The 22,565-nt window shown below is 52.4% G+C and overlaps 8 protein-coding genes across 10 annotated transcripts; 3 read left to right on the plus strand and 5 right to left on the minus strand.

Moving 5' to 3' along the window:
* Positions 1-1,510: 1,510 nt before the first annotated feature.
* Positions 1,511-5,796, minus strand: H310_06004. 2 transcript variants are annotated; one of them, XM_008870890.1, is made up of 6 exons: positions 4,604-5,792; positions 3,180-4,559; positions 3,070-3,133; positions 2,499-3,027; positions 1,964-2,450; positions 1,597-1,905 (listed from the first exon to the last, which is right to left on the minus strand). In XM_008870890.1, the coding sequence occupies exons 2-6, from the start codon at positions 4,071-4,073 to the stop codon at positions 1,633-1,635; spliced, it is 2,247 nt and encodes a 748-aa protein (XP_008869112.1). In that variant the 5' UTR covers positions 4,074-4,559; positions 4,604-5,792; the 3' UTR covers positions 1,597-1,632. The 2 variants fall into 2 exon arrangements, with proteins under 2 accessions (XP_008869111.1, XP_008869112.1); XM_008870889.1 differs by having other exon boundaries at positions 1,511-1,905; positions 3,180-5,796.
* Positions 5,797-6,023: 227 nt separating this feature from the next.
* H310_06005 lies at positions 6,024-13,666 on the plus strand. 2 transcript variants are annotated; one of them, XM_008870892.1, is made up of 3 exons: positions 6,024-6,282; positions 6,337-12,949; positions 13,006-13,666. In XM_008870892.1, the coding sequence occupies exon 2, from the start codon at positions 6,372-6,374 to the stop codon at positions 11,835-11,837; it is 5,466 nt and encodes a 1,821-aa protein (XP_008869114.1). In that variant the 5' UTR covers positions 6,024-6,282; positions 6,337-6,371; the 3' UTR covers positions 11,838-12,949; positions 13,006-13,666. The 2 variants fall into 2 exon arrangements, with proteins under 2 accessions (XP_008869114.1, XP_008869113.1); XM_008870891.1 differs by having other exon boundaries at positions 6,337-13,666.
* Positions 12,184-13,609, minus strand: H310_06006 (hypothetical protein). Its single transcript, XM_008870893.1, has one exon. The coding sequence runs from the start codon at positions 13,575-13,577 to the stop codon at positions 12,249-12,251; it is 1,329 nt and encodes a 442-aa protein (XP_008869115.1). The 5' UTR covers positions 13,578-13,609; the 3' UTR covers positions 12,184-12,248.
* A 323-nt stretch (positions 13,667-13,989) lies between the features above and the next one.
* Positions 13,990-16,724, plus strand: H310_06007 (hypothetical protein). The gene is made up of 7 exons (XM_008870894.1): positions 13,990-14,063; positions 14,124-14,506; positions 14,567-14,927; positions 14,975-15,145; positions 15,197-15,538; positions 15,740-16,223; positions 16,273-16,724. The coding sequence occupies exons 1-7, from the start codon at positions 14,061-14,063 to the stop codon at positions 16,578-16,580; spliced, it is 2,052 nt and encodes a 683-aa protein (XP_008869116.1). The 5' UTR covers positions 13,990-14,060; the 3' UTR covers positions 16,581-16,724.
* Positions 15,694-18,171, minus strand: H310_06008 (hypothetical protein). Its single transcript, XM_008870895.1, has 5 exons — positions 17,616-18,171; positions 17,433-17,563; positions 17,101-17,381; positions 16,926-17,050; positions 15,694-16,862 (listed from the first exon to the last, which is right to left on the minus strand). The coding sequence occupies exons 1-5, from the start codon at positions 18,163-18,165 to the stop codon at positions 16,642-16,644; spliced, it is 1,308 nt and encodes a 435-aa protein (XP_008869117.1). The 5' UTR covers positions 18,166-18,171; the 3' UTR covers positions 15,694-16,641.
* Positions 18,172-18,550: 379 nt separating this feature from the next.
* On the minus strand, positions 18,551-19,619 carry H310_06009 (hypothetical protein). The gene has a single exon (XM_008870896.1). It carries the CDS (start codon positions 19,584-19,586, stop codon positions 19,026-19,028), a length of 561 nt encoding a protein of 186 aa, XP_008869118.1. The 5' UTR covers positions 19,587-19,619; the 3' UTR covers positions 18,551-19,025.
* A 237-nt stretch (positions 19,620-19,856) lies between these two features.
* Positions 19,857-21,792, plus strand: H310_06010 (hypothetical protein). The gene is made up of 7 exons (XM_008870897.1): positions 19,857-20,462; positions 20,508-20,938; positions 20,981-21,073; positions 21,128-21,262; positions 21,317-21,391; positions 21,440-21,568; positions 21,625-21,792. Exons 1-7 carry the CDS (start codon positions 19,886-19,888, stop codon positions 21,757-21,759), a joined length of 1,575 nt encoding a protein of 524 aa, XP_008869119.1. The 5' UTR covers positions 19,857-19,885; the 3' UTR covers positions 21,760-21,792.
* Positions 21,793-21,800: 8 nt separating this feature from the next.
* H310_06011 (hypothetical protein) lies at positions 21,801-22,226 on the minus strand (the record flags this gene model as incomplete). Its single annotated transcript, XM_008870898.1, has 3 exons — positions 22,027-22,226; positions 21,911-21,968; positions 21,801-21,853 (listed from the first exon to the last, which is right to left on the minus strand). The coding sequence occupies exons 1-3, from the start codon at positions 22,219-22,221 to the stop codon at positions 21,801-21,803; spliced, it is 306 nt and encodes a 101-aa protein (XP_008869120.1). The 5' UTR covers positions 22,222-22,226.
* Between the last annotated feature and the right edge of the window lie 339 nt (positions 22,227-22,565).

The raw sequence follows: 22,565 nt of genomic DNA on the forward strand, positions 1-22,565 counted from the left end.
AAATCCTAGAACATGCATTCTATGCACACACTTCATGCACTGTCCGGGACTTGGTTGCCTTCGATCTCACCGGTCTGTCCCGCATCCCCGAAGCCGTTGCCGCCGTCCAGGGTGCTCCCTCCTAAGAGGGTCCTCTGGTGAATGTTGCGTACTCTTGGCCCTGGGCAGACCCATCCTGATCAGTCGCATGCAACAGATGGGCGGCGTCGACTACCTCCCTGAGTCGACGGAGGGCAATTCATGTCCAAGAGATTGGGCCACACTCTTGGGACGAATCGGCCGCCCGTTGTCATACGTAGCCGCCACTAGCAGGTGTGCGAGGTTGATGATCGACAACTGCACGGCGGACATTGTTTGCTGTAGACTTTGAAGGATGATAAAAAATCGTGTTTTTTCGATGTTTCTGACGCCCTCTGGTGTCGTGGACACTGATTGTCTCACAGAGCAAGGAGGAATCACTGCTCCCCATTGCAGCGTGACTCCCGACGGGATTCCGATCTCGTAGAATCTGGGTTGGTACCTTTGCCATTCTCGTAGATTCTGGGTTGGTACCATTCCTATATTCATTTGGAGACTGCGTGGGTTGGTACTTGGGTTGGTACTTGGGTTGGTACTAACTAAAATCAATCTACTCACACAAAAGGCAATACTAGTACACCCCTCCCGATAGCATGTAACATTGGTTTGCCAGCAGCGAAAACGTTACCCACTAGTTTTTCCAAATTGTATGACTTGCTCAGGAAGACAGAACAAAAATCGAGAGAAGTAACCCATATATCAATGCAAAATAATATATGATTGTACGAGACAAAAAGATTGGCCGATTCACTCTCTCGACGGGAGGCCATTTGACGAGCAAGCTGATCTACCAGCAAGTGACTCCGCGAAGAATCTGTGGTGTTCGCAGCCGAGAAGAGGCTGACCATGATACTGCGAAAGATTGCCGATGGGGAAGAAATGCCTTGTGTCTTTTTAATATAAATTGAACTTGCCAAAAAATAAACAGTTTTCAATCTCTCGTCCACGAAGGCTTTGGTCTCAGTGACGGTTTGGATTAATGGAAGTATTAACTAGTTGTGAATGTACTAGTAGTACTTTGAGCTAGGTCGCAAGCACTCACAGTCAATGCAGTAGAAATCCCAATATTTTGACTAACGTTAATTACAACGTACTAGTAGTCCTCTTCAGCTGAAAAAGTTCAATGTAATATATTTTCCAGCAAAATCCAACGTCGAAATAGTGTTATCTTATACAAATTTCAAGAGATTTCTCATGTTCCACGGGGGAAGGATTTCCGTCGTTCCCTGTAACATTAACAAGCCCGATAACAACTACAGGGTACTGTATTCGCCGCCTCCTTTAGCGCATGCGAAAAGCTCAGCAAATAATCTGATAAATCTAATACTTTTTCCTAACGTCGTTGATTTGCAATAGTACAAGCCGTATTTCGAAGTTGGTCATCATGTTTTTATCACAGGCGAACCGTTCCGTCGTAGAAATACATAGAGAGCAGAAATTATGTTGGAAAATTACATATATGTGTATGTGATTTCATCATCACAATTCATGCGTGAAGCCTTTTTGTGAGGCATGCAGTGCGGTAGTAGAATACACGTCGGTCGATTAAATTGATCAGAGAAGGGCACGGAAGTACGGATCGGCTGCAAAATACTTCTCGGCACTTTCGGTGCTGCCAAACAGTTTGAACGAGCTCTTGTCCTTCTTGATTTCGACAAGCCCTTCTGCAGCCAGCGCGTCGAGCATCTGGTTGAATTCGCCCATCGAAATCAGCTGGGACATACTCATGCATTTTCGCCCGACTTCGCAATATTTGTCGTACACAGTGTTTGTGTTGTACACACCTGGTCGATCGGTTTGGACCTGCAACGCTGCGAACAGGACAAGCTACAAACCACAAAAAATCAGTGAATAATCATTCCTTAGTTCGATCAACTTGATGTACCTTTGTCAAGCGAGGTTGCTGCTGCCATTTGGACGCGTTCGATGAGGTCAGATATAACTTCATAACGGCAACCATGTCGGCCATTGTAACAGGAGTCAACACGTCTCGCATTTGCTGCTGCATCAAGCACGAGCGGCATATGCTCAATGCCTTGCGAATGTCACCGTCGGTAGAAGCGACTTTTCGCGCCAAGTACGTCAATGCCATGACGTCAATCACGGGCATCGGTGTCAGCGAGTCTGTCAACACGCGTTGCTTGAGAATGTCCGAGATTGCATCGTGCGAATAAGCGCCAAACACGACAGAGAGAGGTTTGCAGTCCTGGCTCTTCAGCAATGGCAGGTGGCGCTGGGTCAAGTCGATCGAGTTTGCAATGCCGACAAAAATCACAGACGAAAACGGATGATGAGCCCATTCAAAGAGGCGGTACAAGTCGCGCTCGCCTTTGCCTTGGAGGAGGACATCAATTTCATCCAGAATCAAAAACCTAATGCCACAGTCAGTCAACAGCAAAATCAATCAAGTCAGAACGAACGTTGTAGAATTCTGGGACTTGAATGCCAGCTCAAGTGCCGCGGTGGCTTCTTCCGCAGTCGAATAATCTTGGTTTGTCACTTGGGCAGCAATCGACTTGTAGACACTACCAGCGTTTCCCAATTGCATCGCGTTGAGGTTGACCACTTGGAGAGATGTGTCGCATGAAGATTCTTTCCACGCCAATACGACATGTTGTTCCATCAATTTCATGAGAGCCGACTTTCCGCTACCAGGCGCACCAGACACGAAGACGCTCTTGCGTTGCCCAGTGGTGATGCAACGATCAAAAAAGTTCACCAGCTCCCGCCATTCGTTCGTGCGATGGAGAAGCGGCGATTTCGTCGTGTACCCAGAGCTAAGATTGTGCAAGACCCGTTCGAATTCCAATTGCATCACGGTCTTCTTCTTTGAAGGCGACACTTCTGTTTGCGCTGGCTTCGAAGCAGCAGCAGCAGTCGATGGCGACGGGGTAAAGTCCTGCTGAACGTTGCGCGCCACAACCTTATCTGACGACTTGAGAGTAGATTCTAATATACCCGTGAGCAATATTTAAGATGTCATTGATGTACCGTCAGGAGACATAAATCCAGCCACTGGTGGGGCCTTGGCGACCGCAGGGCGTGTCATCCGAATCTAGTTTACAAATCCATTAACAAAGCAACTATTAATTGCACGGTACCTCGTTGGACGGAGTTTGGGCGACTTCTGAAGGCTCTCCTTCGACAACGGAAACTTCATCATCATCCTTCTGCGCTTCATCGTTTTGCATGTCGTCGCTGTCGCTAGAGTCATGAACTTCGACGACGTTGTTCTTCTTGTGATTGTTGATGAGGGTTTCAACGTCATGCATCTGCAGTTCCTCTTTTGTGTATCGTTTGCCGTTGGGGCAACAGTACATGTACATGCCATCCATTTCCTGCGGCGCCACCTTTGTCCACCCTTTTTCTTCCAAACGACGCCACATACGGCAAAACAGACCTGGCGGTGGGGGACTCGCCACATCATCAACCCTTTCGTTGGCCAGTGAGCTGCCAATGTCGCTGGGTTCCGATCCAGATGACGACTGGGACGATGGCGACGACAAACCAGCTTGGGCGGCTTCGTGTTGGCGCATCAGCTTTGCTTCAATTTTTTTCCACTCGCCAGATGTTCTTAAGTGTTTTTCCATGTCAGCTTCGCTTTGGTAGTATGTCTTATTGAGAATTTTGTCGGCCTCGGTCTTAACGTTTGGGCGGTAGTAGTCATAACCAAATTGACCAGGGCGATGCGACCACCCCTTGGTTTGGAGAAATTTGTACACGTTGCCAAACTTGACTTCGAACGCAGGAATACCAGCCACAGGTTGGGAATTCTCTTCGAGCCACCACGACTTCTTGGCCTTTCGACACCATTTCTTTTGAAGGTCTTCTTCACTTTCGTCGTCGACGACAACTTGGACTTTAGACTTAGGCTTCTGGACAATCCGCTCCTTCTCCGACTGGTCTTCGTCGCTTGACATGTCAAGTACGGCAAAGTTGTCTTTCAGCGGGGACAATCCTTTGTCTGCACGGATTTTCGCTCGAATGAAAGCCATCAGCTCTGAGTTGTTGCGGACGTATAATTCAAACTGTTCCTTGGATCGGAAGAAGTCGACGTTCTCGTCACCGGAAAAAATCTTGCCCTTGTTGCCGAGTACTACATGGGGTTTGCAATACACATAATCGAACTTGCCTTGCACCCACTTCCACCCAACTGACTTCAAGACACGCTCGATCACGCCAAATCCGATAGACTCGGGAATGCTTGCCCTGTGGGAAGTGGCTTTAACTGGTTTATTCGATGCCTTCGGCGACGAGTACGAGAGGCGTTTTTTCGACTTGAGGGCCTTGGTTTTCTTGATGATAGGTTCATCGTCGTTATCGGACTCGCTGTCCAACTTCGTCGGTTTCGATATCTTGGCTGGTTCTTTTGTAGCAACAGCAGCTTTAGCTGTGTGTACAAGGGGTTTCGCGCTGTTTTCTTTGTTTTGCTCGGGAGTTGGGGCGCCGTGAAGCTTGATCAAGCGCTCGATTTCTGACAACTTGTTGGATGTAACCAAATATTCCATCACATCTTCTTCTGTACCAAATGTCAGGCCATCGGGAGAATAAAAATCGAAACCAAACTTGCCAGGCTTGCACTTCCACAAAAAGTCCTTGGACAAGACGTCCCAGACAAACCCCCACGGATACGCCGACGTCGCCGTTCGCCGGTGGGCGGGTTGCTCCACAACGGGGGGAAACACGGACTGGGCCGGCATTTTTCGCTTCAGCGTTTTTCTCGGGGCAATTTGCACAGCTGCTTCCTTTATATCCACAATGTCATTGGTGGGAGGGCGCGCTGTAGCAAGAGGTTTCGCTGAAGTAGTTGCGGAGTGTGAAACGCTGCCAGTTGGTGCTGGCGCGATCCCCATAGGCTTCGAATACTTGATTGGCGAAGAGTCGGGAATCCGCCGGCAAAATCGAATGACCGCATCCTTCTTCGAGGCAAACATTGTTTCGCCAGTCTTTAGATGATCAAAGTGCTCGACTTGGGGTGTCACGAAGAAAGTCAGATTTCGTATAACCATGATTGAGCACTGTTTGCGTTCTTCCATTTGGATCCACATGGAATCCCATAAGGCAGCGGCTGTAGAACAGCTTCTGGAAGCGTAATACTCGACGGCCTTCTTCAAAGCAAGCCGTTTGGATTGAAACACGGTGGACCCAACCTCAAAGTTCGAAAAGTCCATGGAGGGGATAGAATATAGCAACTTGTCGCCAAATGTTGACAAGCCCCAACCATCGGCTTCGAGCATGTCCCACAGTACTTCAAAGATGGCGTTCCAATCAATGGTATCGCCTTCTCCATTGTCGGCAGGAAGTGAATACGTTGAGTCTTGAATAATGAAACGGACAAGCATTTCCATCGCGCAGAGTTTAGTTGGGGCATCTGCGAACTGGAGTGCTTCATTGAACGCCATGGTCAAGAGTGGGTCCATAGTGTCACGTTCGGTTCTTTGCGCGAATGGTTCCAAATTTGCTCGGCTCTTTGGCATAATGGCAAGGTGAAAAACTTCATCGGGGCGTGTGGCAGGCTGACCGGTGCACCGGCCAAAGTAGAAGAGCACACAGTCCTCGACGTCCAACACTGGTTTGAGCTTCTCAAGTGGCGTCACGTCCACCATCCAGTCCCGCGCGCTTTGATAGCTGTCGAATACGAGAGCAGGCCACTTAGCGCCACCGCAAATGCCATCGACAGTGGTTGCCATGCGCAGCATTGTCGGCCATTCCCTCGACATGTTTAAACTTGTGAAATGGCGGTACTTGAGACTACGTTGCGCGCGCAATCGAGTCGAATTAAGTACGCGGCTTTGCCGTGTTGAGTACGTTTTTGTAAGACTCCCGCCAAGAGGCATATACAAATCTTAAGATTGTTTTGTGTCAATTAAATGCGATATAGAATGCACCAATTGGTCGAACCGTTGAAAATTCCTCAGACTTTTGAAATCCCGAGTTGTGGAAATTTGAAAACTACTGACAAATTACTCTGACGCATCCCTTCCTGAGGACATTTCAAACGTGTTCATTTTCAACAGATCAACCTCAAGAGCTCCAGGTGTTTGGCCAGGGCGACCCAAGGACTCTTTTCTGCATCCTTTCGACCGGTGGTGCGTGAAGGAATCGTTAACGATGTGGTGGTAGGCTCGTCCTTTGGAAGTCAACCATCGCACGTCCTTTGGGGAAGTCAACCATCACAACCATAGTTCCATTGTGTCGTTTCAAGTAAGTGGGGCAGTCTCGATGGCCTGGTAACGTTCACTTGACGACACAATATAGTCGAAACTCCCTTTCCTTTGGTCTGGCCATCGCACATGGCGGCATCTCCAGCTGCCCCACCGCGACACCAGATCGACATTGTCGTCAAAGTGAAAAGGACACGGTGGCACCAAGTTATCCATGTCGCTGGGGTCGTGTACATGGTCGGGACGGTCGTCATGAGTGTCTATGCATGGTTTGTCTATGGCACCTACCTGGCAAACGACATTTTCTTGCCGCGCTTTCGAGACGCCGGCATGCAAAGCGCGCTCATCGACCTCTTCAACACAGCCCTGATCACAGCCAACACGGCGCCATTCGACATCACAGATTTGTCTCTAGCAATTCAAAAGTCGTACGCAGGAACATTGACACCTCCCGAACCGATCTACCCCACGTACACACGCGGTCTGTTGTTCAGCGACGACCGGCCCATCGAAACCTCCATCTTGAGTCTGAGGAACCTCACCCTCGACGAAATCTCGATCGTGTCGACCATGTACTGCTGGATGGACTTCAAGCGGCTGTGGGAGCTCGCCCACAGCGACCAGCGGCAGAAGCGGTGTCTGCTCCAGAAAAAACGCAATGCTGCCGCATACTTTGAAGCGCTCATGCGCAACACCAACTTTCACGCGATCGAGTCGCTTAGCGAAGGTGCGTTCGCCATTGCGTACTTCAACGAGATATCGCGGACAGCGATCGGCGCGGCGTGGGTGTACTACATTCGCGCGCATACATGGGTGCCGCTGGCTGACGAAGTGGGGGTGTGGAACCAGTACAAACTCAACCGGTTCACGATGCAGTGGTCAAACCAAATCCAGTCTGGCCTGGACGAATCGATTGTGGTCACGAATGCAGTCGGGTTCGTCAGTCGCGTGCGTGTCAAGAGCATGGCGAAGAAGGCGCTGACTGTCTTGAGTTCGTCAGGGATGCTGTCGAGTACGACTGCCAACGACTACATGGCCGTCCGCGAGTCGCAAAGGAGCCTCGTTCGCAGCAGCAGTGTGTTTTTTGGCAAATCACCGAACCCCCTCTTGATCGACAACTACCTTGGCCCCCCCGTGAACTCGGTCACTAAGGCTATCCGAGATCAGTGGGGGGCGTTTGGGAACTTTGACCTGGAATACGTCTCGCCGCCGCCGAGTTTGACCAAGTTTGTGGGCCAATTTCGAGCCGCGGTGATCGCATTTCTTCGTCGTAACCCTCAAGTCATCACCCAGTGGAATTGCACCCCTTCATTGCACCCCACGCCTGTCAAGTGGGCGAACGCTTCGCTCCAGTTTTACGGCGGCAACCCTCTCTGCCTCAATGGCGTTTCCCAGCCGTACATCCAGTCGTCGTTTGGTTTTGATTCAGCGTGCACGCAGCAAACTCCCTACGCAATCGACTGGTCCCTCGACAAAAACTTGTTTGCCATTGCGATCTTAGGAGACGACGTCGCGTCGAGCATGTGCGAGCTCGTCCCATCGGAAGAACAATCGTCGTGCGCGAAGATGGTCGCGACAGCGCATCAAGCGTTCGTGCTGTTTCAAGACGACATTGCAACGTTCGCTGACGATGCCTCGACCTTGGTGCGGCAAATTCAAGCGTTAGAGATTTCGACAATGCAGTTTGTGCAACGACCGGGCGCCAACTCGACAGTCGTTGTTGAAACGCAGCCAGTGCATGACTTTGGCGATGCGTGGAGTACATTTGGATGGATGAGCGTGTTTCAATGGGCCCAGGGCGAGCGCGAAGTCGTCGCATTCCAAAACGACCTGCTCGAACTCACCTTGATTTCATACGCGTACCGCCCCATCTACATCCACTCGAACCAGAACGACGTTGGCCATAAATTCGGCGTGACCTTGTTCGTCGCGTCTGGCGTCGTCACGTTGGCGCTGTGCCTCGTCATGATGCTGGTTCTGGTGGTATGGCTGCGGCGCGGTCGCCACTTTGTCGGACGCAACTGGTTTGTGTTCAATCGGGTCGCTGGAACCGTGTGGATCGGACGGCCGTTGCTCGTGCTGCGCGGCGTCGTCGCCATGATGTGCCTTGCTACCGCACCTGTCGAACTTGGCAGTGACGGCAACATGAGCGTTTTTCAAGTTGTGCCTCGAAATATCATTGACTCGATGGTGCTTGCCGGGGAAACGACATGGATAGCTTACGTCTGTTACGACTTGATTGACCCAATCGTGCGGCACGAATCGATTCGTCGGTTCGCGCCATTGAGCAGCTTCCTCGCGTGGATGATCACGCTGGGCTTGGACGTGTGGGGACCTCCCACCGTCATCGCGGCCATCGATCGCCAATGCGCTTACTCGTCCATGGGGACTCAAATCGACTGCTCCGCTGGATCGGTTCAGGTTGGGAGCAAGCCCCGAGTCTTTCTGCTGTGGATTGTTCAACTAGCAGCCGTCGTCGCGTCGGTTGTCATGGCCAAGCTCAGTCGCGCCAAGCTTGACGCGACCTTCTCGCCGACGCTCATCCTTCCAGGAGCCACGAGAGCGTTCATGCACCAAAACATCAAAGTGCTCGGATGTTGGTGCCTTGACAACACCAGCGCCGTAATCAGCGGCATGCTCTACTTTTCATACCGGGAGAACACGTATGTGGCCGATGTGACGCTTTGGCTCATTCTGGACTGCGCCAAGTACGACATTCGCCACCACGGCCATGCGATTCTGTTTCCCCACTCGTTCGAGCGGTCGTTGGCGTCCAGCATCTGCAAGTACGAAAGTCGCGCTGCCATCGACGACGTCCCAGCTCGTTACGCCCGCATTCCATTCACGTCGCGCGTTTCATTCGTGCGAAAGCCAAACCGGTTGGCTATCAACCGCCTCGCAACGTCTACACGCATGGGAGAGAAAGGGATCCCTCTGTGGATGCAAAAGGTTGGTCCCGATGTTGCGATCGCCATCGGATTTGGCATGATCCTGGTGTCGCTCGTGACGAACGTGATCTACATGGTCGTGACAGCGCCCATGTCGATGGCCAATGACTATTACTGGGCACACTTTAACAGCACGGGAACACACGCGTTTCTAATTCAGTATTTCACGCGGCAACTTTTGGACGTGAACACGATCAAAGTGGCGCGGCTCGACTCGCCGGGGTATGCAGACCTCACGCACGTCTTCAACGAGTCGACGAGCGTTGTCTTGTCAGGGGGCGTCGTGCCGAGGCAACAGCTCTACGGGAGCCACGGCTCGGACTTGGCCCGAGTCATTCAAGATTTGCGAACTATGAACCCGTGCATGATGCCTTGGATGTTCACCCAGTACTGTTGGGTCGACTTCAACAAGCGGTGGGAGATGGCCAGCTCGTTGCAACGGCAGCGCCGGTGCGACGCATCCAATGGAGCCATGTACTTGGAAGGCGTGCTGCGGAATCTCCGAACTTGGCATGAGTGGACTGCGTGCTGGGGCACGTCGTTTGAGATCGGGCTGGCCCGGCCGCTGAAGACGAGTCTCAGTGGCCAACAATGGTTGCAAGATATTCAAGGCGGGTGGCGCACCGTCCCGGTCGAAGTGGCCGCGTGGACGTCGCACGCCATCACGCGGTTTACGTTGCAATGGCAAGATTATAAATCGGTCGGGTTTTCCAACTCGTTTCGAATTCAAAACACTCTGGGCGCGCAGTATGAGCTCAGCATGGCCAACCGTGCCGGCAGCATGCGTGTGCATCTGCAGTCCACGTTCAAAATGTACTGGGGATTTGCTTCCGACCTGTGGGCCGTAGCATCCAACGACACGGCTGTGTCGGGGCTCAGCCTCATTCGCGGGACCAACACATATGCCTTTGCCAATGTGTCGCGAGAGGCTCTTCTCATGGCCAACACCACCCTGCCCGCTGTTCTCACAAGTGGGCTGGCGACGTTGCGATTGTTACTCGGGCCGTTTGGCAACATCGACATGCGGTTTGAGCCGCCGGTCCCGGTGCTCAGTCAGTTCTACGAAGCTCTGATGGGAAATCTATCGAATTTAACGTTTACGCACATGGCAGCACAAAAAGCGTTCTTGGCCCTCCCGGCCAAGGTGTTCTACAGCCCGTTCCCGCCACATTTCGCCTCGAACGGTTCTGCCGTAACATTGCAGGGGGGCAACCTCCTGTGTGGAAACGATATGCCAAACTTGGTCGGGTCTCTCGAAAACCTAGGGTCGATGTACTCGGCTTTTAGCACAGAGAACTCGTGCAGCCTCGGCAACATGCAAAACGGACGCCCGGACAAGTACCAGACGTTGTTTGCCGTCGTCGGCGCCTCCTTTGTCCACAACTTCACCGACGCGTACATCGCACAAGTGTGCAGGTGGGATGCCCTACCGCAATCCAACTGCGCCGACGTGTACGCGAGCTTGTATGCGTTCGTCACAACGTTCAACCAAACGTTTGCACCGCTGCGGGAGATGGCGCTGGACACTCAATGCCAAGTGACTGCCTTGAACATTGTGTTTGTGCAGTACATCGTGAACAACTCGGTACCGTCGCTGTTCCAGGTCAACATCCTCGACCCGGCCAACGACGTGTGGCAGTTTACGGGGTGGCGCTTCCTCTACGACTGGGCGACGGGGTCCCGAGAGGTCGTGACGTTCCACGGCGACGCGGGCGCGATCACGACGCTATCGGACCAGTACGCACTGCAGTCGATGCGCCCAGACGCATCTGAGATCCCGACAGATGTATCGTTTGTACTGCTCCTCGTGTGCCAGTACGTCACGTTCCTGTTTCTGACCATGGGGGGGCTCATCGCGCTGTACACGATCATGACGAGAGGCCACATCAAAGGCGGCAATTTGCTGAAAATGAGCCGCATTGTTGGTCTCGTTTGGGCAGGCCGTGCATTCCTCTTCATCCGCAGCATCACCGCCATGATCTTCCTCAACACGGCGCGGCTCGACTTGGTGCAGCGTGGCGCGGCGACGGGGTTTGTGTCGCCACCACTCGCGTGGACCAACTTGATGCTGGCGGCGCTCGAGCTCCACTGGTTTGTGTACATCTTGAACGACATGTTTAGCTTCATCACACAGCACTACACGAAATATTACGCAAGCCATAGCGCGTGGCTCGCGTGGCTTGTGACTGTATTGTGGTCCCAATATCAACCGAACCAGCATGCCGTGCACATCCAGAGGACGTGCACCGCCGTCGACATGGACTTTGAGCTCGTCTGCGACAGCGGCGTCGTTGAAATTGGATCCATCACGCGAATGGGGGTGTCGGTGGCGGTGTGCTTTGGCAGCGTTGTGGTGTGCTACCTGTGGGAACGTCGCACGCGCCGCGAGAGCACGATCCTGGACATTCCATCGCTCATGTTGCCGTCGCAAGCCAAGTACATGTTCAACTTTGACGACTGGTCCTTCCACGACACTTATTTCATTGATAAACCGTCCGCGTTGATGGCGGGCGTGATCTCGATCGAATGGAGGGGTCGGATGTACTTGTTCGACATCAAAAAGTGGCGGCTCTTCACACTCTCGGTGCTTGTCGTGCACCCGAGTGCCCCACCTCGGTTCCAGTACGCGATCCCGATCCTGGAGTAGACTGCATCATGTTCCCGTTGTCCAACGCCGTGTTTAAAACGGCATATCGTCGACATCCATGTGGCATATGCGTCTGGTCCAGCCTTGGTTCATTTGCAAGGCGCGACGCCCTGGGCATGCTCGTGGATAATGGCCGCGACAACCGGCTCGTCATAGCTTCATGAAGCTGCCATTGCGCTTGAAAGGCCACAGGATTCGAAGCCTCCACTCGTGTCTATCGGACCGCCAAGAGCGCGTGTGGATTGATGTCACAGATTGATTCGAGTGTTGCTGACACGTTGTGGGGAACGACGTCGTGTGGGCTGTATCGTCGGACCGCTTTAGTGGATCCCATCGGCACAGACGCTCATGCAATCATCTGTAGTATTACACGTCAAACCTTTCCAGCGCTATCTTGATTAACTGTCCCCTTCACTGTATTGCGCATCGCCAGAACGACGACTGTTCTTCGGCGTTGTCTGCGACGACCGGGTCATGGCCCATGTCGATCGTGCGTGAGGAAAGGTCACTATGTCTGGTTTCCACGGCGACCGCCTCCGGCACTTGCTGCACAGCATTAGGCGTGTCAGCTCCTCGAGACCCCACAGGTGCTCGACGAGGCTTCTTCGATGCTACGTCGTCGTCTTTTGAAGCGACTGCTGGTCGCTTCTTCGTGCCGGCATTTGTTGTTTGGACGGGACTCTTGACTGTGGACGTACCCTCAGCCCCAGATGAACCACCGTTGCCGTCGGCAGGGGACCCCAGACTTTGGCGGTGTTTATTCTTTGGTGGCAGCAGCATAGCCGGCGATACAACTTGTTTTTGTCGTTTTGTGTGGCTAGAGGGTTTGGTGGCCTCGTTCAACTTTCTCGACGGTGGTGTTTTCGAAGTCGAGTTGGCTTTTGGGGTCACGTTGGTTTTGGGTGGATGGCGACCTTTGGGCGATGAACTGAATCGTGTAGTTGTTCGTCCTTTGGTCTTTGGGGTGGCTGGTGACGACTTTATCTTCGGCGCTTCGATTTCCGAGTCGGAGGATGGCGCCATCAGCTCATCGCGAATCGACTTGAGCAAATGGGGGTTCGACCGCACGTACTTTTCCACGTCATCGCGGCCGTAAAAGAAGTCTTTGCCTGGTTCGCCAGAGAACTTGGTTTTGCGGCCACTCACGACGACATGGGGTTTGCAATAGACAAATCCAAGCGGACCGTCGACGCATTTCCACCCGCGTCCAGTCAAAATGTTGTCGATCTCGCCAAATCGAATGTCAACCACGTCGCGTTGGGACCGTGCCGACGGTTCGGTGGACTGCCGCGTTGGCTTTACCACACCTGAGTAGGACAAGCGTTTCTTAGGCTTCGCTGGCGTTGGAGTGAGCGTCCCTTCGTTGTTCAAGTTGCCACTCTCAACCTCACGGCGAACGAGATTCATGAGCTCAGGCGTGGTGCGAACGTGCTCTTCAAACGATTCAAGGCTATCAAAGTAGTCGGCTCCGTTGACACCAGACAGCTTGCCCGTGGCCTTGATCAACTTAACATGCGGTGTGCAGTACGCGCCGCCAAACAAGTCTCCTTCAATGTATTTCCAACCGTTCCGCCTCAGTGCCTTCTCGATTTGGCGCCGACTGATGTCATCATCCAGCTGTGCGCCATGGGAAGCGACTAGAAGCTTTGGCGGTGGCGTCGTTTTGGCAACGCGCCGTGTAGTCGTAGGTGAGTCTGGAATCTCGATCACTTCGCTCAATTGGCGCGCCTTTGCCGCCATATTGTTGTCGAAATGGCGATGGTGGTTTGAATTGCGGGGGAATTTATGCAAGCACCAAGTACACTTCGGTTAAGTACGTCAAGATATTGGGTTTCATTTACTTCTGCAGTAAATCCAACGATAGGTGCGCGCACTTAAAAGGAATGTCATGTGCTGGAGTTTCAAATTGGAGAGCCACCACATCTTCGAAGTGATACGGACGCCGCCCCTCAGGACAACGACAGCTTGCGGACGAGGAGTTCAATTCAAGGAAGTCAAAAATTTGAAGGCCTGTTGTAGACACAGAGGACCAGCCTGCACAATACCTGGTTCCGACTGAGTCCAGCCACTGGAGGCGAAATTTGTATATTTCGATTGGTTATAAATCATGAATTTCAGCCAATCTGTGACGACAACCTTACTGTGGTTTGTGGTTCCATTCAAACCTCAGAAGAACTGCGGTCTGGTGCACAAGCGCTGCCACCCGTGAACGTCGACGGCAGCATGGTAGGTTTCTGCGTCGTACCGCTCATTGTTTTGCAAGCATGAGGGCAAAGCTTTACCTAGGACCCTGCACAAGAGGAGTTAGATCAATCCGCGCTCCAAGCCGAGATGCACCAAGCACAACCTCCGTTCGACGAGCAACAACCACCAGCAAACATTTACTCCTCCGGCGGTCCTCCGTCTTCGTACCTACCGCCTGACAGAAGCCGCAGCCCGTACCGCGGAGGTGGTCGAAATCGGTCCAGATCGCGAAGCCCTCCCCGTCGACGTTCGCGCAGTCCTCCTTTCAGAGGTCGCAGGAGATCCTTTGAGCGCGACGACCGTTTCCGCGGTAATGGAGGTGCAAACCAGTATCCACCTCGAGTCGAAACCGAAGTATTGGAATCGTACAAGGCGTTCATGATGCGCCAAGAAGACAACGTAGCACCAGAAGTGTGCTTGCAGCGGTAAGTGTTGCATAAAACATCGTTCCGTGCACACACAGCCAAATTCTTATCCATGTACAGCTACGAAGACTACAAGAAGCGTGTGCTGGTGAAATCGAGTCGGTCCTTTTTCGACCAACACAAGATGGAGGAGTGGCTGCAAGAACGGTATTCCCCAGCCATTCGCCATCGCCACCAGCAAAAGAAGCTCGCAAAGAAACGCGTGGACGTCAAAGCATTCGCCGAGCGTGTCAAGACGACTACGCTATCTTTTGACGAAGCAGCATGGATGGGCTCCACGAGTGACGATCCTGTTGCGTCTGTTGTGTCCGCAGGGCCGGTCTTGGCGAACGACATGGACGACAGCGCGCGATTGCTGTATATTCGCCGTATTCCATGCTCTTGTCCATTCTCGGTCATCTCTGAAGCGATCCACAACCAAGTGCGACCTTCTAAACCTTTTCTACACATGATTAATTGAATGGCTAGGGGCCGTTTGACGAGCTGTTGCTATCCGATCCATTGAAGAAGAGAGATATGGACTTCGAGCGGTCAGCGTACATTTTGTACCCCACGGCCGCCGCCGCCACCGCGGCCATGCCAAAGCTGCAGAACTTGCTCGTCGAAGCGCCGGAAATGCCTCATCCACTTCGCCTCCAGGTAGTTGCATCGTTCTTCGACCGTCAATTCACATGGAGATGCATTGCGTAGGTCATGATCTATCGTGCCCGCGCGCCACTCAAGACACCTTCATACATGTCTCTACCCGACCGCATCACGTACGACTTCCACCAAGCGCTCCACGTGGCGACCCTCCTGGACAAGCAGTCGTTCGACGATCCATCGCTGGGTATTGAACCGATCTTGAATGACGTGGACGCTACGAAGTCGGACCGCGACCGCCTCGACATTGTCGTTGCGTACCTCCGCCGTGTGCACCATTTTATTTATTATGCCGGTGTGCAGTGCTTGGACATGGGCGACGTCATGCACGCGTACCCAGCCGTGTTCGTCCGCCCTGCCGCCACCGAGCGTGACATTGAAGACGACAAGGTAACGTGTCTCGTCCGGTGGATTTTATTTTGTGGCAACAAGAGTGATGCTATCTCCATATCCATTGACGGTGCTACAGTTGCTTCATGGGCGTGAGATCGTATATTTAGCGAAGAATTTGGCGCTGTGAAATTTCCTGTGACGTGCTTGAGACTGTTCGGATAAGGTTGCGGTGGAAACTCATGCAGATTGCTGAAATAGACGGTGACCCATAAGGTGTTTTCCCCGACGCCGTCGACAGAGACGAGCGGCGCGGGGTGGGGCGCCTGGTCCGTCTCGCTGGACGAGAAGATCGAAGCGTTCATAAAAGCGAATGCCCCAAGCGTGGTGGAAGCCAAGCGCGTGGCGGAACTTGCGATGGTCCAAGATATTGAAACGCGAGAGGAAGTGGCTCTGGAACCAGTTTACAATTCGTACACGGAGAAGGCGGGCGACGACGGCAAACACCGGTGCTTGCTCTGCACCAAGCTATTCAAGAGCCTGGAATTTGTAAAGAAGCACATTCGAAACAAGCACCCTGAGCTTGTGGTCGAAAAGATTGTGAGTGCGGGCGAATCATGCATGTGGGACCAATACCGGGAAGACCCGGACCGACCGATGGATCCCGTGGCAACGACCAACCAGCCAATCTTGCGCCAGTCTTCTGGCTACGACCAAAGGAACCGTGACAGCTATGGCCGGGGAGGTACTTTGTTCCCCATCCTGTTGCCAGCAATCCATTACGCGTTGAGTAGGAGGAGGTGGCTACCGTCATCCGTACTACGACGGCGGCCCGAGGGGCGGTGGTTACCGGGGGGGTCGCGGCGGAGGCTACAACACCGGTCCACCTACCCCCAACTATCCTCGACGATACGACTCGAACCCTCGTCCTCCCCAGAGCCGCCCCTTGCCTGTGGATCCCCGGCAAGTATCGACTTCGTACCAAGACCTGGACTCGATTCATACCCCTGCGGTCAAGTTGGATTTCCAGGACGCTCTGGGCAGTCTTCCACCGCCGAAGAAGCTGAAAAAAGCAGACGAGGCTGCGCAGAATGACGCATGATCGAACGAGCGCGTGGACGTTGCGTTGGTCGCGTGTAGTATTGTTTAAACCTGAAGGGTTCTCAATGCAATTTGACATATTCGTCGAGCTGTTTGTCGCGGCGCATGGTCGCGGCCAAGAACTGCCCGACCACACGCAGGTAAAAAAACTGGAACACGATTGTCTGGTTGTAGAAAAAGTTGGCGTTTCCGGATCCCGGGTACAACCAAAGGAAACCCATCACGGGCATGAGGACACTCGCCACGACTAGTCCCGTCGCCAGCACAAACTTGTTGTTCATGCCTACGCAGCGCAACCAACGTTCAACTGCCCCCTCACGCACGTGCCTTGTTCATGCAAACGTACCAATGATTGAGCTCGGGTGAATGATGAAGAATGTCATGACAAATCCAATATCTCCCATCGCCGGGTACGGCTGGAAGAGAGATACGAGGGCAAGCAGGATGGTCGCATACACCAGCGGTCGCGAGCTACGCGGTGGTCAAGAGGATGCGCGATGAAAAGTGGACCGTTGTCGTACCGCAGGCGGATATAGAGCGGCGCAATGTACACATACGGATGCACGTGGAGCAAAAACAAAAAGTATGGCTGGAAGCGGTCGAACAATTCCATGAAGAAGTACCAGAAGATGCCGATGTTCGGCGTCAAGTCGGGATAGCGATGCAGCCAAACATAAGTCGACTCGACAAAGCTCCAGCTGCGACCCATAAACACGTACGAGAGACCGGTAAGGCCTCCGAGACAGCTTGCAAACAGCACCAAAGAGAACGCGACTCGTGGCAGAGGCAAGTACATCGATGTCTAGAGTCACCGTCGCATCAGAGGGCTCTGAAAGGTCATATTTGAACTTACACTTATCGAAGGACGCGACATGGACGAGCGCGCGTGATGGACGAGTAGAAGCACGGGAACTGACAACACCACGGGGTACACGCTCAAGTAGGTAGCGATCGACAAGAGCAGGATCGCTGGCACAAGAAAACCTGCAAAACATTTTGTCAAGATGACTATATTGTAAAGAATAGTGACTTGCACCTTGCATCGCAAACGACAAGCTCCACACGATGGATGCAGAGGTGAACAGAGTGGTCGACAACGCGAGCGACCCAATCACAGAGTACGGATTGAAGAGGAACATCGCCGCTGTCGTCGCTGGCAAGTTCTCGGGGGTGAGAAGTGGCGACACGGGAGGATGGTTGAGCCAAATCTTGCTGCGCTCACACTGTTGTTCTTGTTGGCTCGACAGGAACGCACGACAGAGCGACGCAAACCCTAGTGCAATGAGCACATCGACGGCAATCGTACACCCAATCCAACACACCCTCAGCGATGTGTTGAACGCAGTGAACGATTCGAGCAAGTTGTAGAGTGCAAGCACCAGTGGGGGCTGATGGAACGAATCACCAGCATACGGGGCATTACAAGCTTTGTACAAGAAGTGCCCTTCTTGAAGTCTCTGGTACGAGTTCAGTGGAGTCACATACTCAAGACGGTCTTGAGTGAACGCATCCAGACCTGTCACAAACAGGCCTACTCGCAGCGCAGCGCCTGCGGCTACCGACGCTGCAACTTTGCCGGACGTCATAATCGCAAATTTCGAGATCATCAAAGTATGGGGCATTGGAGTTGTTTGATTGGCAAATAATGACCACTTTTTGTTCAATGAAACCGAACTATTCCCTCAATTACAGATTGCACCACAACGGGGGAGGAATCAAGTGCACCAAGAAACCTTCCATCGACTAAAGCAGAATGGCGGGAGAGTAGCGCGTGTTTTCCAGATCCATAGTCGTATGTGCCAACTCATTTAGTGGACCGGGGACGGAGCACGAATTTGGGCTCGATCCAGACAGCGAGGATAGCCCCCAACATGCAAACTCCAAGACCCACTGCTGTCCTCTGTGTTCAATCAACACTAGATTTTTAGGAATCGCAACGACTACGACGTCGCGCCACATTCAACCCCGATATACACGCAATGTCAAACATGTATTGAACGTTAAGGTTGTCGGTAGAGCTACCGCCGGAAGAGTTCTCTCCGACAGCAGCTCCAGTTCCAACTCACGTTTGAGCTTACCTCGTGGTGGACAAGGCATTTCACTTCCAAACCTCAGCAACGAGCCCAATACACCTCAATCACAACTCTACAAAAAGTGAGATCTAGGAGATGGTACCTCAGTCGACGTCGGCTGCATCGTTTGACGCCTTCATCAACGGCTCAACCAGCGGAAGTAGCATCAAGCAACAACGGAAGGCAGCCAGCACCAAGAGGGCGCCACAGGGGGATACGAAACAAGGCAAGAGACTGCGCCGCCGGAGGGCCACTGGTGATAGCGATTTTCATTTTATGACATCCCACACGGTTTGTTTTAACTCCGGATGGTACGGCTCAACTTTCAGACGCACTATAGGTCCTTGGGGAACAACCTATCAGTGCACATCAATTTAGTACCGTTCACGGCTTCGGCGTTCGTAGTCGCGGCCTCCACCACGGCGGTCGTCATAACGGTCGCCACCACGTCGGTCGTCGTAGCGGTCACCACCACGGCGATCATCATATCGGTCGCCGTAACGGCGGTCGTCGTAGCGGTCTCCTCCGCCACCGTGCGAGAATTTGCACGAGTCGCCACGGTGGCATCGTCCTTGCTTGAAATCGTAGCACTCACCAGCGCTGCGGCTGTCGCGGGGGCGACGTTCTTCGTAGATACCACCCGTCACGTCTTCCGCACGGTTCTTTCCCTTTTGTTCATCGAATCGAACTTCAAATTCGATGCGGTCGCCTTCACGGAGGCAGTTGCCGTCCTTGATCGACGAAAAGTGGCAAAACACATCTTCAGATCCATCGTCGGGCTTGATGAATCCGAACCCCTTTTCGTTCCAGCGGGCAGCAATACCCGTCTTACGCTTGGAGTTACCTTGGTCACGGTCTGGGCTGCGGCTACGGCTGCGGTCGTTGCGGCGGGGGCTGTCGTCGCGGCGAGGAGAGGGGCTGCGGCTTCCCGGCATTGTGTGGTAGGACGGGTTCTTTCGAAAGTGACGGGTAATAAATCGAACCCCCTCAACAACCGCCGCACACCACTCACAGTATCCGGATATCTTTATCACCAACGCCATATCCGGATAGATCGCTCAATAATCTTGGAAATTACGTGATCTAATTGGTCGAAATCTTGCGAATGATTATTTTTATGTGAAAGGTTATCTTGATTTCAGTAAAACAACCAATTAGTTTTAATATGGTGTTGGCCGATTTTGGCGCGCACAGTTCGATTGTATCAATTGAGCATACCACGATTTCTCCCGCGATGGCGACGCGCCCTGTGCTCTTGACACAAGCCCTACTGGACGCTGGCAAGATTCCCCATGGAAGCCAAGTACGATGGTTAGGTTTGGTCCGTGACGTTGGCCAACCTCAGCTGATGGTTGACCCGGCCGATGAGTCTGCCTACATTGAAACTACGTCCCACCGATGCGAGGTCATTCCAGGTCATGCTGCGTGGCTGCACGAAAAACACGCTTTGGTGCCATCAGTTCCGGCAAGCACGCTGTCGATTGAAAGAATGGCAGGAACAAGCGTACTTGGCAAGAAGAAAAGACATGACCTAGATAACGACGTTCAAGATGATCCACGACCTCGACCGGCTGCTGTCAAGGACAAAACTGCCACCACAATTAATTTCGCAAAGCCAACTTTTCAAGTCATGGTGCGGGCATATCAAGGAGTTCAGTACAAAGTGAACCATTTGTATGAATTCGTTGGCGAACTCGACCTCACCCCTCAAGCTCTCGACGACTTGGAGATGGAATGGCAAGGTGAAGATGCAACGGCATCCAAAGACAATGCAAAACTCTTGGAATTTATCCCAACGTTGCATGTAAAAGGTATTTCACACTTTGTCGTGTTCACTTACTCATCAAATATTCCAGATGCATCGGAACGTGATTACTTCGGGTATGCTATGAGCCATTGTGGCCTCGGTGAATCATTTCCAGGGGATGGCAAGAACAACGTGCGGATTGAATGGTGTTTGCAGCAATGGAAGGCATTGGGTTACCCTTTCAGTGTGGAAGAAATGCGCCAGAGTATCGTCGATTACTTGGCAACTTTCCTTCAAGGCGACGTGATCGCGGCCGATTTCATCTTGTTGTGCCTTTTATCCCGTGTCTATCAACGTTCACAAGCGACAACTCCTTTTGGCCACTTCGCCGTGAACTTGATGTTTCCCAATGCGAATTCAGCTGCCGTTGCCTCAGCGTGTGCCCAACTCGTCAAAGCAATTCATGGCATTGTCCCGATCGCAACTACACTGAATCTCACGCTGGAATCGCTGAACAGTGCTTCTTTTTTTCCCCGAAAGGTTTGCGATTCCACATAGATCTTACGGTTCACAATTTGCTAGGATTACACCATTGACTACTTGCATTCTGGATTGCTTCAATTGCCAGAAGGTTCTGCAGTCGTTGTGGATGAATCGAACATGATCACCGGTCAGGTACGATGTAACAGTACCCACAGCTACGGAATGTCGATCGGTGACTGCTTGTAGTTGAGCGACAGAGGGACGCGAAACATCCAATCTCTTATGAGCTTGGTTGAGAACCAAACGCTGACGTATGATTTTCAGTTTTACCACACTGAATTTCAGCAAGACGTGAAGTTCATCACACTGTCGAAGTCCAAGGTCACATCGTCGCTTCGTCTCGAGTAGTATTCAATTTCAAGATGCTCTCTGTAGTCGATACTTCCCACTGCTGTACACATTCGCCACGAAGGCAAGCAAGGTAATACGTCATCAAGCATTGCTTCAGAGGTATGTCTGGTTAATAGCTCGTTTGGCACACTCACGGAACTTGTGTAGGATCTATTGCAATGTTTTCGGTTGTACATTGCGGTGTTTCGAAGCTTGGACGTCGAGTTGGGCAATGACGGCGCTCAGACTGCAGAGCAGTGGTATGTCGAGGAGCGTAAAGTCGACAAATCCATCCGGGTACCGAGCAGTATTGTGCTATCGGTGTATTCAAGGGCGAATCCTTGATATCGTAGGCCGATGATCTCCACCGTTTGGTTCGAGTTGCTCGGTTGGTGGCTCTTAGTTTTGGGACGTCCGTCGTCACAAGTGATGCCTGGCGTCATGCACTCGAGTTGGACAAGACTTGCCAACAGCGTGGACGATCTTAATCTAATTTCGATTACATGATATCTTTGCACGGTATTTACAATCACGCTGACGCTGGCGACCATTTTTGAATGACAATCACGAGGAATTCTCGTTCTACAAACACCACGACAAAATCGTGATCCACGTGGTTCCCAGGACTTGTCGTCATACCGTGAGCAACTAGGATCTCAAACTTCTTGAGTCGTATGCGTAGGTACTGCAGATCATTCTACGCATCGTGCCATTATGTGATGGCGGTCAAGATATGCTAGCAGGATGTGTTGCACCTTGGGGTTTAAGTCGCGTACAACTCCACGCGCCTTCGTCGTGAGTTCCTTCATGTACGTCGAGTATCGCTCAGCATTCGCTGGGTCCATGTGAGGATGACGGCGGAGAACAGATCCATTCTTGTCGGCAATCACATAGCCTTCAACGCCCTTGTGGTTCTTGATGCGCTCCAGCGTCTCTTCGACCTCAGACATACTTGTCGACTCGCAAAGTGACCGTTCGCGGGATCGACGTTTTTCGTTTTTTCCGCATAGCCCATGAGTATCCGAACACATGGCTCACACGAAGATTTAGTGTGAACACTAAATGCATTCATATTCGTTCGTTTGTACAAGCCAATCAAAACTTCACAACATTGTTTCAGCCAATCCGTACCAACTCAACATTGGTTTCAATCGCGGGAGTTGCAATTGCAGGAAGTCAGAGCTAGACACACCATATCGAAATCATACTTACCTGACTGGTGCTCGACCGTGATCAACAAGGCGGTTGACATGAGCCGGAGCAGGCCTTCACGCACTCCGGTGCTGTAATGGCT

The sequence above is a fragment of the Aphanomyces invadans genome (assembly GCF_000520115.1).
Source record: "Aphanomyces invadans strain NJM9701 unplaced genomic scaffold supercont1.10, whole genome shotgun sequence".
NCBI classification, from domain to species: domain Eukaryota; phylum Oomycota; class Saprolegniomycetes; order Saprolegniales; family Verrucalvaceae; genus Aphanomyces; species Aphanomyces invadans.